Here is a 10791-nt window from a genome sequence, read left to right on the forward strand (position 1 = left end):
AAGAAATTTTCTCAATATCCAAATGAAACCTCCCCCAGCACTTCAGTGTGCTGCCCCCAAGGCATCACATGTTCCAGGGAATGGGATTCCTAAAAATTTCTCAAGGGACCTTTGTTCCCTGCTGTTCCCATCTCCCAGTCATGGAGCAGCTGACAAGACAGGAAATAAAAGAGTTTGTGGATATGCTCAATTTTGGTGTCTTCCCCAGAAAAATACCAGCAGTTAATTCCTGGAATACACTGGATGGAAAACTCCTCAGAGAAGACACAATCTACACATCCACAGAAAAGTTTCAAAATTTAATAAGTCAACACAGTGAAACAAATTCAAGAATCGTTAAAACAGGAGGATTAAGAAACAAAGTTTCAGGCACGTATTTAGAAAAAAGACATTTCTGGTATCACAAAGAGAGAAACCCCAAAAAAAAAACATTTGCTCTGGTAAAAACCCAGCAGTGCTGGTCCCTGCTCCAAGGAGGAATGTTGTAACAGAACCTTTATAAAAAGAAGCACCTGGAATTCTGGACTTGGTCTGGATGTGGATTCTCCTCCCTTGGGAGGAGTGGAGTGCAGTCCTTGCCCGTGGGCAGAGCTCAGAGCCTGGCTGGGTAACTTTGGGATAAACTCACTTTGTCCTTCCGAGAAGGAACCACCGACCCCACAAAACACAGAAAACTCCCAGCAAAGCCCTGGGAACAGCAAAAAGGAAATACATTCTAAGGAAGGTTCTCTGCAGCTAAACATTGCTGAGGAGATCCCAGGGGGGCAGAGGAGCCAGGCCAGGCCAGGCCGTGTCCCCTGACTGCCAGAGGGTTTGTTCACAGGCTGGGAACGGGCAGGAAACACTCCCAGCTCCCAGAGCTGCTCTGCTCTGTCACCCACTGCTCTGCAGGTGCCTGTCCAGGAACTGGGAGTAGCAGTCCAGGGAGCAGAAGTAGCAGAGCACAGGAGCCTCGGTGCCCCCCATGTTGTCCACGAGCACCACGGTGTGAGCCACGTGGTGCAGGTTCATGGTCACCGTGATCTGGATGAAGCTGCTCAGGCAGGCACTCCCACACACACACGTCTTGGCCACTTCCAGGTCCTTGCAGAGGTGGGAAGGGAGGAGGTGACAGCCATAAGGGATTCTGTGGGATGACAGAGGGAGGGGGAGATCAGCACAGTCACCTGTGAACTCAGAGCAGGGACAGGACACAGGCACCAGCTGGGAGATGCCATTCCCAGGGCACACAGTGCCTTGAGTTTTAGATTTATATATATATATATATACACAACTTTATATACAACTCTGAACTCACACAAAGTGTCCCAAGTTCCCCTCCCAGCTCAGGCACACACAACAATCCTGTTCCAGCCCAGAACCAAGGACAGGCTGCAGCTCCAGCCCCACAAAGTGCAAACTGAGAGAATTGGGGAGAGAATCTGGGAGGGTGGGACTGCAGAGCCTGGAGCTGGGGCTGGGCAGTGACCCCAGTGTGGGAATGGACCCAAACTGATCAAAGTGAGAAAATTAATGACTGGGGTCCATCCTGGGTGTGAGCACAGCTGGGCTCTGGCACTGCCCAAGGTGAATCCTGTGAAGGGTTTTAATAAATCCCTTTATTCCTTTAACTCTGTCCAGCCTCTGCTCCAGCTCAGCCTCTCCAGGCATCACACAGACAGGGAAAACCAGAGGTTTGGGACTGGTTAGGAATGAAATGCCACTTCCCAAGGCAATCCCTAGGGACATGAACTCCAGGAGACACCACACCAGGGAGCTCTCAGCATTCCTGGCAGCCACGGCCAGTTAGGGAGTCAGAAAGATTAAGAGTAATGAGAATTAGAGAATTAAAGGCAGATTAAGAATAATGAGACAACTGGGCACATTCTGTTCTTCCCTCACATTCCCTGTGCTTCACCCTGGCCTGGCACAGCACCCACAATTTACTCCTCCCTCTCTTACACCCAGGAGCAGCAGCATTAAAACACAGCTCAGAGAAAGCAGGAGATAATTGAGCCTTTGCAGCAGCACTGCCCTGCAGGCATGAAATGAAAAGTTCTCCTGCTGCACAGCTCTCTCCATCCATCGTGTCAGCAATGACATCCAGAGTTGGGAACAGGAATTGCTCCTTTTGGAATTACAGTGGAGCAGAGTGGAGTGTGGGGTACAAAATAAATAATTCTGAGGAACTGTGTGTTTTTTGGGGTAGCTGAGTGTGGGTCTCAGCAGGGCCCAGCTGGAACTCCAAACCCAGCACACATCCCACTGACTCACATCCTGCCTCCACCTACACACCCAATCCCTCCACACAGCAACACTCACACAGCTCAGGCTCCTCTGGGGTTTTTTCACCACTTTAATTTCAGAACACCTTTTTTTTTTTCTGGGAAAAGCATCATCAAGAACTCTGGTACTTTCCCAGAATGAAGACTGATTTCCAAACATTATTTTTTCACCTTCTCCTTGTGTTTTGTCTCTTTCTCAAGGTTTTTACAGCAACTGAAATCTGACCAGTGCTGAGGGATTAAAAAAAATTATTTACATCAAACCCACTGCAATTTATATAAAGCTGGGGAAGCAGCCATGTGGTGTTTAATTACAAAATCAGCAAGGTCAGAAGTGGGTGATTTGCCCAGAACATGTGGTGGCTCAGCTCCCTTCAGGGTGTGCCCATGGATGCTTTTGGTGGAAATTTCTGCACAATTACCCCGGATTATGGGGCACTCCCCACCCTCAAGGCAGGAATGGGCACAGGATGAAGATTAGGGGCACTTTCACCCTCTCTCTCCCTGCATTCTGAGCCAAATTTCTGTCTTTGTGCTCCCTTCCCAACCAGAGCAGGGTGGGAGCAGCAGCTGCTGCTACCTGGAGGCTCCTGGTACATGAAGGATCAGAGCTGGAAGGGAAAAGGAGGGAGCTGATAACAAACAGCAGCCTGGGAGGATGATATTTACTTGGTGAAATAATATTTTTTAAAATTACTTCAGAGCTGGGCTTCTGTGAATAAGCCAGAACAGCTCCAACACCAAGGGAAATTAGGAACTTAAGGAAAACCTATGGCAGGGAGAAACCTGCAGAAGTGGCTCAGGGTTGTAGAACTGATTCTCTTTTCCCAAAGTTGGCCAAAAATTATTCTGGTGGGTGAAAACATTTCAAGCTCTGTCTTTCCTTAAATGCTCCCAAAGGCACTAATTCCCTGCCTTATCCTGATGACTTGACAAGAGGAATTTTAATCTTATGAAGTTAACAGGTGAGTGTGTTGGGTTGATGTGGTCAGAAATGTGAATTCCCATCTGTTACCCCAGCTGGGGCAGTGCCCCTGATCTCCTGGCACACATTATCTGCTCATGGGCCATCTTTAAACCAGCTGGGCAATCATCTTTATCTTCCCACAGCCCATCCTCCCTCCAGGAGATATCTCCTGTTCATGGCCAGTGAGTCCCAGGGCATGACTGATAAAATTCCATCATCCCATGGGAGATGCTCCAGCCAGGGGAGGAGCCAAGCCTTTCCTACCCAGATAAAAACTGACATTTTGGGACACCAAGGCACCTTCTTTCCACTGGATTCCAGAGGAAAACCAGACCTTTGCACATCATCCCTGGAGCTTCAGAGGAAACTGCACCTTCTCCAGGAGCACTGCTCCAGCTGAACCACATCTGCCCCTGCAGGAGGATGCAGCCACCATGGAATGGGACTGTGCCAACACCCTGACTGACTGACGGGTGTCAGCTTGGATTCTGACTCTGGCAGGGCTGGGATTGTTCTGTATAATACTGCATTTCTATTTTAATTTTCCTAGTAAAGAACTGTTATTCCTAATTCCCATCTCTTTGCCTGAGAGCCCCTTCATTTCAAAATTAAAATAATAATTTGAAGGGAGGGGGTTTACATTCTCCACTTCAAAGAGAAGCTCCTGCCTTTCTGGCAGACACCTGTCCTTCACAGCAGCACAGTGAGGATCCAGGCACAGGGGAAGGAAGGAGCAGTGCCAGCCCTGCCTCACCTGTGGTTGACAGCAGCCCTGGCAGCGCACTCCAGCAGCGTCAGGGGGATTTTCAGCTGGATGTTGGGCACCAGCGGGTTGGGCTGCTCGAAAGGATTCCCAAAGAGATCCAGGTTCTCCAGGGAGAGTCTCCTGAAGTCGGAGGGCAGGAAGGGCAGCTTGTTGCGGGCTGCGGACAGGCAGCGCAGGCGGCCCAGCTGCCCGATGCGGCAGGGCAGGCGCAGCAGCGCGTTGTCGTCCAGCCGCAGCCGCACCAGCGCCCGCAGCTGGCAGAACTCCAGCGGCAGCGCCCGGATCTGGTTCTGGCTCAGGTCCAGCAGCTGCAGGGATTTCTGCAGGCCTGAGCTGCACAGGGCTGCACTGAAGGCCTCCAGGTGGTTGTCGTGCAGGTCCAGCTCCTGCAGGCACACCAGGTCCCCCAGCGTGGCCGGCAGCTGCTTGATGTGGTTGTGGCTCAGGTCCAGCTTGCGCAGCTTCCTCAGGCACAGCACCCGGCTGTCCACCCTGGCCAGCTTGCAGTAGGAGGTCTGCAGGTGCTCCAGGGAGAAAGGGAAGCTCTTGGTGAGGGGGTAATCCCTCCTGGAAGTGATGATCATTTTGGTTTTGGGCTTCTCCACGTCGGAGTTCTTGGCTGGGACCAGAGGTGACAGCGGGAGGACGCCGGTGTCGCTGCCTTGGTGAGCCAGTCTCACGGCTGAAAGGAAAGTCTTTAAACTGATCACATTTGCCTGCAGGGGAACACAAGGCTGGAGGTAAATGTTCATTACCCTGATTATTAACCCTTCCTGAGCTCTGCTATGATTAATCTGTGCTGAAGCACACAGAGAAGGAACAAAGCACTGAATCCACAGCTGGAAATAAAGCACAGAAAAAATGCACTGGGAGCTCCCTAAAATCCACCAGGACAAAGAACAAACACAAATGGGGAAATCAGAGGTCTCAAACCTGAGGCAATAGTTCCTGGAAGTTTCTAGGAAAGAAAAGGATGGAAGTTGGGGTTGAATTCAGCACAAGGAAGGTGGAAGCTCAGGCAGTGCTTGTGGCCACTCACAGCTCTGGCTGTGCCAGCAGCAGGCCAGAGGCAAATTCTTTGTGAAGACAAAATACTTGAGGTAGGAGACAACATTTTGACAGTAAATCTCAGGATGGTTTGGGTTGGAAGGAATCCTAAATCCCATCCTCTTCAAACCCCTGCCATGGCAGGGACACCTCCCACTGTCCCAGGCTGCTCCAAGCCCAATGTCCAACCTGGGATCCAGGGGCAGCCACAGCTGCTCTGGGAATTCCATTCCAGGGCCTCCCCACCCTCACAGACAACAATTCCTTCCCAAACCCCACCCATTGCTGCCCTCTGGCATTAAAGGCTCCCACTGACTCTCAATATCAGAGTATCAAATGATCTGTATTTTAATTACAGTTCCAGAAATCTCTGATGGATCTGCTGCCCTGATTTAATTCAATTCAATGAACATTTGTGACCAAATATTTCTCTTCTAGATTTTCCAGCAAGTCTCTGCTCGAGCTGACGTGCAGCTCACAGGCACTGAGCTAAACAGTGAATTCTAAAATAAAAAACCACATTGCAACCACAGAAGGAAAAGAAAAGAACTACCTTGGAGTTCTGAGACCCAGAGGATGTCCTTGTGTCCCCAGCTGCCACTTGCCCAAGCCCAGGAACACATTTTGTACCTCAAAGACAATTTTGCTCTTAGATGAGTTAGTTCAGACCAAATTTGAGAGGGTTCAGGGCTGGAGCACATAATGTGCTATAAGCACGAGAAAATAAAGATATTGGAGATAATTCTGGATGGAAATGTGAGAGAAATAAAGACATTCAATAAAGGTATCTGTAAATTAAAATTCTCATTTTCTTTAAGCATTCCAAGCACAACTCCTGCTGTGACACCTTCCAGAGGTGGGGAGGATTCACAACAAACACCTTTGTGTCCAAAGTTACCCAGAGAAGCTGGGGCTGCCCCTGGATCCCTGGAAATGTCCCAGGCCAGGCTGGAATGGTGGGAGGGGTGGAAGGGATGGGATTTAAGATCCCTTCTATCCCAAACCATCCTGGGACTCTACAACCACCAACCCTCATTATTTCAGCCATTCTAACACACATTTAGCTGCAGAATTTCCCCTAATTCCAGGCTGATTTGTGGCATTTCCAAGAAAACTAAAATGGAAATTAAGTCCCAGAAGTCCTGCAGATCTGCAAGGACCAAGTGAAGTCAATATTGTACAGCAGAATGAAGTTACAGGCAGGATTTCTTTGCTCTAAAGCACAAAGCACAATTCCCTCCACAACACCCCCCTATGAGCTGTGTCAGATCTCCAAACCTCTTGTTGACAAACCCTGAATGTGCTGAGAAAAATACTCACACATCTAAGATTAAAAATAATAATTAATTTAAAAAAAGCCAATAATTACTTGGAAGAGCTCAGGATGCAATTTCCTGCCCCAAGCCCAAAATTTCAGCCCCAGAGATGATGTTGGACAAGGAGTTTAAAGCTGATGCCTCCCAAGTCTCAGAGAAAGGAAAAAAACACCAGGAAACACCCAGAATTTATTTTTTCTGCTCCAGGGGTGAATGGTATTTCCCAACTCCATTCCTGACCTGGCTGAGTGCAGAAAATCCAGTGCCTGGCAGAGCACAAGCAGTGGCCAGTATTTGGAAATCTCTTGCAAACAAAGTTTTTCTTTATTCTTTGAGAGTTAAGAAGCTTTTCTGTAATGAAGTAATAAAAATCTGGCAGATAACTAGGGGAAAGTGATGAAACATCTTAAATTTGGGTTCTAGATTTGGAGAGCTTAAGAAGAAGCTGTAATATTTTGAGATAAACTTTTTGATTTCTCATTTCCTAGCAGAAAAATTCAGAGTAATGGAAGCAGAAGTTATTCTGAACCTCATACAAAAGCCTTAATTCTTCCAAAATACAGCACACATTGGCTTCTAACAGGAGAAATTATAACTGGGTTTGGTGTCCTCCCTTCCTATTTAAGTCCTTAACAGGTTTAGAAAATTAATGCTGCTTTCCTCAGGTTCAGATAATAGGAAGGAAAAAGGATTTTCTAAACCAGCAATCAACATTATTTAATTTCATTTACACAGCCTGACTCCAAAGGTTTAGGTAAGAACTCAGAGCTTTTAGAAAACCTGCCCCACTTTTTTCTCTTATGAGGCTACAAAGGGTTCCTGCAACACACACAGAAGAAATGACATGAGAATTTAGTGATAATATGTGATTATTTTGGTGAGTTCTGAAAATCATCTGGGAACTGAATAAATACAGTGGTGTTTGAAATAAAGATCGATGGTGCCTGTGCCCTGCAAACAAAGGGAAACAAAAGGATTCTCCGTTTCTTTTTCCATCAGAAACAGGAAAAAGAAAGAATTATTTCATGGAATTTAAGGCCAAAGACCAACACTGCATCAGAGAGTTGAAAAAAGTTTTTTTAGAAAGAAACTTTGAAGCAAAGCATGAAAATGGACATCTGGAGCAGAAGAGAAAGACAGCCCAGAAAAGAAGGAATGGCTCCACTGCCAGAGGGCAGGGATGGATGGGACATTGGGAATTCCTGGCTGGGAGGATGGGGAGCCCGGGGAGACAATCCCACAGCAGCTGTAGCTGCCCCTGATCCCTGGAAATGTCCAAGGCCAGGCTGGACAGGGCTTGGGGCAGCTGGGACAGTGGGAGGTGTGGAACGGGATGGGATTTAATGTCCCAACAACCCAAACGCTGCAATCCGGACGTGCCTCATCCCGTCGCCCGGCGGTCAGAGCCCGTTCCCGCTGTTATCCCGTCCCGTTCCCACCTTGCTGAGGCACAGATCCACCGCGGGCTCCCGCAGCCGCACCGTGGCCTTTCCCTCCTCCACGAAGCGCGTGAAGAGCCGCTCCACGTTCTGCTGCACCTGCGGGCACAGCGGGCCGGGCTCAGCGGCCGCCCGGGGCTCCCCGCCCGCTCCCGCCCGCCGCCGCCCCCACCTTGTAGCGAGCCCCGCCGCGGTCCCGCGCCGTGCACACCATCAGGTACACGCCGGCCCCGGCAGCGCCGGGCGGCCGCCCCAGCGACACCAGCGCCCGAGCGGCGCGGCCGCGGCCCCGCAGCCCGCAGGTGGGCAGGAGCCGGCTGAGCACCTCCACCTCGCACTGCAGCCGCATCGCGGCCCCGCTGCTGATCCCGCTGCTGATCCCGGTACCGGCCCCGGCCCGCGCACGGCGGGCGGCGCCGCCGGGGGCCTCCCGCGCTGTGCGCGCACAGCCGCCCTCTGTGCTGCCTGCCCGCCCGCTGCGCTGCCTGCCCGCTGTGCTGCCTGCCCTGGCTGCCGCTCCGGTGAGGGGCGCGGAGCCGCCCGGCCAGCGGGATGGCAGCGCGGGAAGGGAGGGCGGCGGCCCCGCTGGTACCGGCGGCAGCGGCAGCACCGGCAGCGGCGGGCAGCCCCAGAGCGGGGCCTCAGAGCAGCGGCCGCCGCGCGGGCCGGGCCGCGGGCACCTCCTGCTGGAGGCGGCTGGTGCGGCGTGGCGGGAAAGGGGAGAGAGGAGGAGGGAGGGACGGTGGGTGAGGGGATATAGGGTGAGGGGATATGGAGTGTGAGGGGAACATGGGTGTGAGGGGAACATGGAGTGTGAGGGGAACATGGAGTGTGAGGGTATAGGGAGTGTGAATGGGACACGGGGTGTGAAGGGGCATGGCGTGTGAGGCGACAGTGTGAGGGAACACGGAGTGAGGGGATATGGAGTGTGAGGGGACATGAGAAGTGAAGGGACATGGAGGATGAAGGGGCATGGCGTGTGAGAGGACACGGAGTGTGAGGGGACATGGGTGTGAGGGGACATGGAGGGTGAGGGGACACGGGGAGTTGTGGGAGGACACGGAGCTGAGGGTGTTGCCGAATCTTACGCCACAAACAACGAGTGAAGTTTAGAAAGGAGAAAGGTTTGTGTATTCTCTGCAGGGCGCAAGGTGGAAGTTGTCCACAAATCAAACACGCCAGAGAATAAAAAGCAAAATGATTTATACTCTAAAGTTTACTTAAATCCACCCATCTAATCCCCAGCTCCCGCTTACCTAATGCACAGGCATGGCCGAGCACGACATGAAGTACGGAGTTTTCCATAAGCATCAAATGAAGCATAACACAGCTGGTGGCTTTGAAAAGGGGTTAGAGGGGAGAATGAGCAACGGGGAGCGAAGGAACGGACAGAGGAATTGGTGTCGGTGCAGCCCCGGCCGGCGTGAGGCGGCTTTGAGCAGATGAAGCTTGATCGGGAGGAAAAAAGCCAAAGAATCGGGGAGGCGTTGGAGCAGTGTGTGTGCAGGTGTGTTATTGGAGGGCGGGTCGGTGTCGGAGATGTGTTTGTGGGCGAGTTGAGCGGCGCTGGGTGCGGTGCGGTGTTTGTGCAGTAGGAGGCGGTGTTGTTTGTGTTGTGTTTTGGGGTAAAAGGGTGTTTTTGGGGCGTCGGGGTTCGGTTTTGGGTGGGGCTGTGCAAAAGGGGAGCCCGCGTGTCTCTGTGTTGCCCAGGCTACGCTGGCGTGGCTATTCACAGGCGCGATCCCGCTACTGACCGCCACGGGAGCTTTGACCTGCTCCGTCTCCGACCTGGGCCGGTTCACCCCTCCTTAGTCAACCTGGTGTCCCGCAGCTCCCCGCGGGTCACCATATTGATGGCGGCCTTAGCTTGGACGCCCGCTCGGCACAGCGCACGGCAGCCCAGAACTCCTGGGCTCAAGCGATCCGTCGGGCTCAGCCTCCCCGGCAGCTGGGACTACAGGCGCGCGCCACCGCGCCCGGCGCTCGCACCGTGCTCCGCCGCACATACGAGCTTCTGCAGCGGTGACGTCACGGGGCGGGCAGACCGGCACCGCCTACTGCGTGACGTCACGGCGCGGAGGGAGCCACCCACCGCTGTGGGCGGGAAGCGGGAGCCGCGCGGTGCACGCCGGGAGGCGCCGTGAGGGGTATAAGGGCAGGCGGCCGCCGCCATCTTTCTCTCGGTACCGCGCAGCCATGGGCCACCAGCAGCTCTACTGGAGCCACCCCAGGAAGTTCGGCCAGGGCTCCCGCTCTTGGTCAGTGCCGCTCCTTGCGCTCCCCGGGTCGTGGCTGCCGCCTCACCTCCCTTCCTCTCCCATTCCCACCCTCCTTCCCGGCGCCATTCCCCGCCCTCACCCGCCTCTCTCTGTTCCCCTCACAGCCGCGTGTGCTCCAACCGCCACGGCCTCATCCGCAAATACGGGCTCAACATGTGCCGGCAGTGCTTCCGCCAGTACGCCAAGGACATCGGCTTCATCAAGGTGAGGCCGCGGCCGCGGGAGGGCTCGGGGTGCCGGGTCCCGCTCACCGCCCTCATCTCTCGCTCTCTTGCAGCTGGACTGAGCCCGCGAGGATGGGGCGGCAGCCAGGAGCTCCCGGGGCCTCCCTGACTGACACATCTGCAGCGTCTCGGCTCAGCCTTACTTAATAAATGATCTCCTAACCCAGCTGATCGTGCGTGTTTCCCTTCTGTGCGGGTTTTAGCGGCTCTGCGCGTTCTTCTCTGTACAAAGTGCGGGGGCTTCCCAACCTTCCATATCCCGGCTGCTCCGAGCCCTGGCCAGCCTGGCCTTGGGATCCAGGGGCAGCCAAGCTGCTCTGAAGGGAGTGAGTTAATGACACACTTTAGAGTGCCAGAGGTCTGGAACTATGTTTCCCAAGTCCTTTAGAGGGGATTATCTGGGTGTTCTTTCATTCAGTGCCTTGCTCTGAGGGGACTGTCCAGGAGCATGCTCTGCTCACCCTGGGGTGTGAGCCAATGCTGATCCCT

The 10791-nt window shown here is 53.0% G+C and overlaps 2 protein-coding genes across 2 annotated transcripts; one reads left to right on the forward strand and one right to left on the reverse strand.

The window, feature by feature from the left end:
* Nucleotides 1-285: 285 nt before the first annotated feature.
* LRR1 (leucine rich repeat protein 1) lies at nucleotides 286-8235 on the reverse strand. Its single transcript, XM_056492192.1, has 4 exons — nucleotides 7972-8235; nucleotides 7800-7898; nucleotides 3986-4713; nucleotides 286-1126 (listed from the first exon to the last, which is right to left on the reverse strand). Exons 1-4 carry the CDS (start codon nucleotides 8146-8148, stop codon nucleotides 874-876), a joined length of 1257 nt encoding a protein of 418 aa, XP_056348167.1. The 5' UTR covers nucleotides 8149-8235; the 3' UTR covers nucleotides 286-873.
* A 1244-nt stretch (nucleotides 8236-9479) lies between these two features.
* RPS29 (ribosomal protein S29) lies at nucleotides 9480-10468 on the forward strand. The gene is made up of 3 exons (XM_056492193.1): nucleotides 9480-10057; nucleotides 10183-10282; nucleotides 10356-10468. Exons 1-3 carry the CDS (start codon nucleotides 9996-9998, stop codon nucleotides 10362-10364), a joined length of 171 nt encoding a protein of 56 aa, XP_056348168.1. The 5' UTR covers nucleotides 9480-9995; the 3' UTR covers nucleotides 10365-10468.
* The last annotated feature ends 323 nt before the right edge of the window (nucleotides 10469-10791 follow it).

Source organism: Oenanthe melanoleuca, chromosome 5 (genome assembly GCF_029582105.1).
Source record: "Oenanthe melanoleuca isolate GR-GAL-2019-014 chromosome 5, OMel1.0, whole genome shotgun sequence".
In the NCBI taxonomy this organism is placed as follows: domain Eukaryota; kingdom Metazoa; phylum Chordata; class Aves; order Passeriformes; family Muscicapidae; genus Oenanthe; species Oenanthe melanoleuca.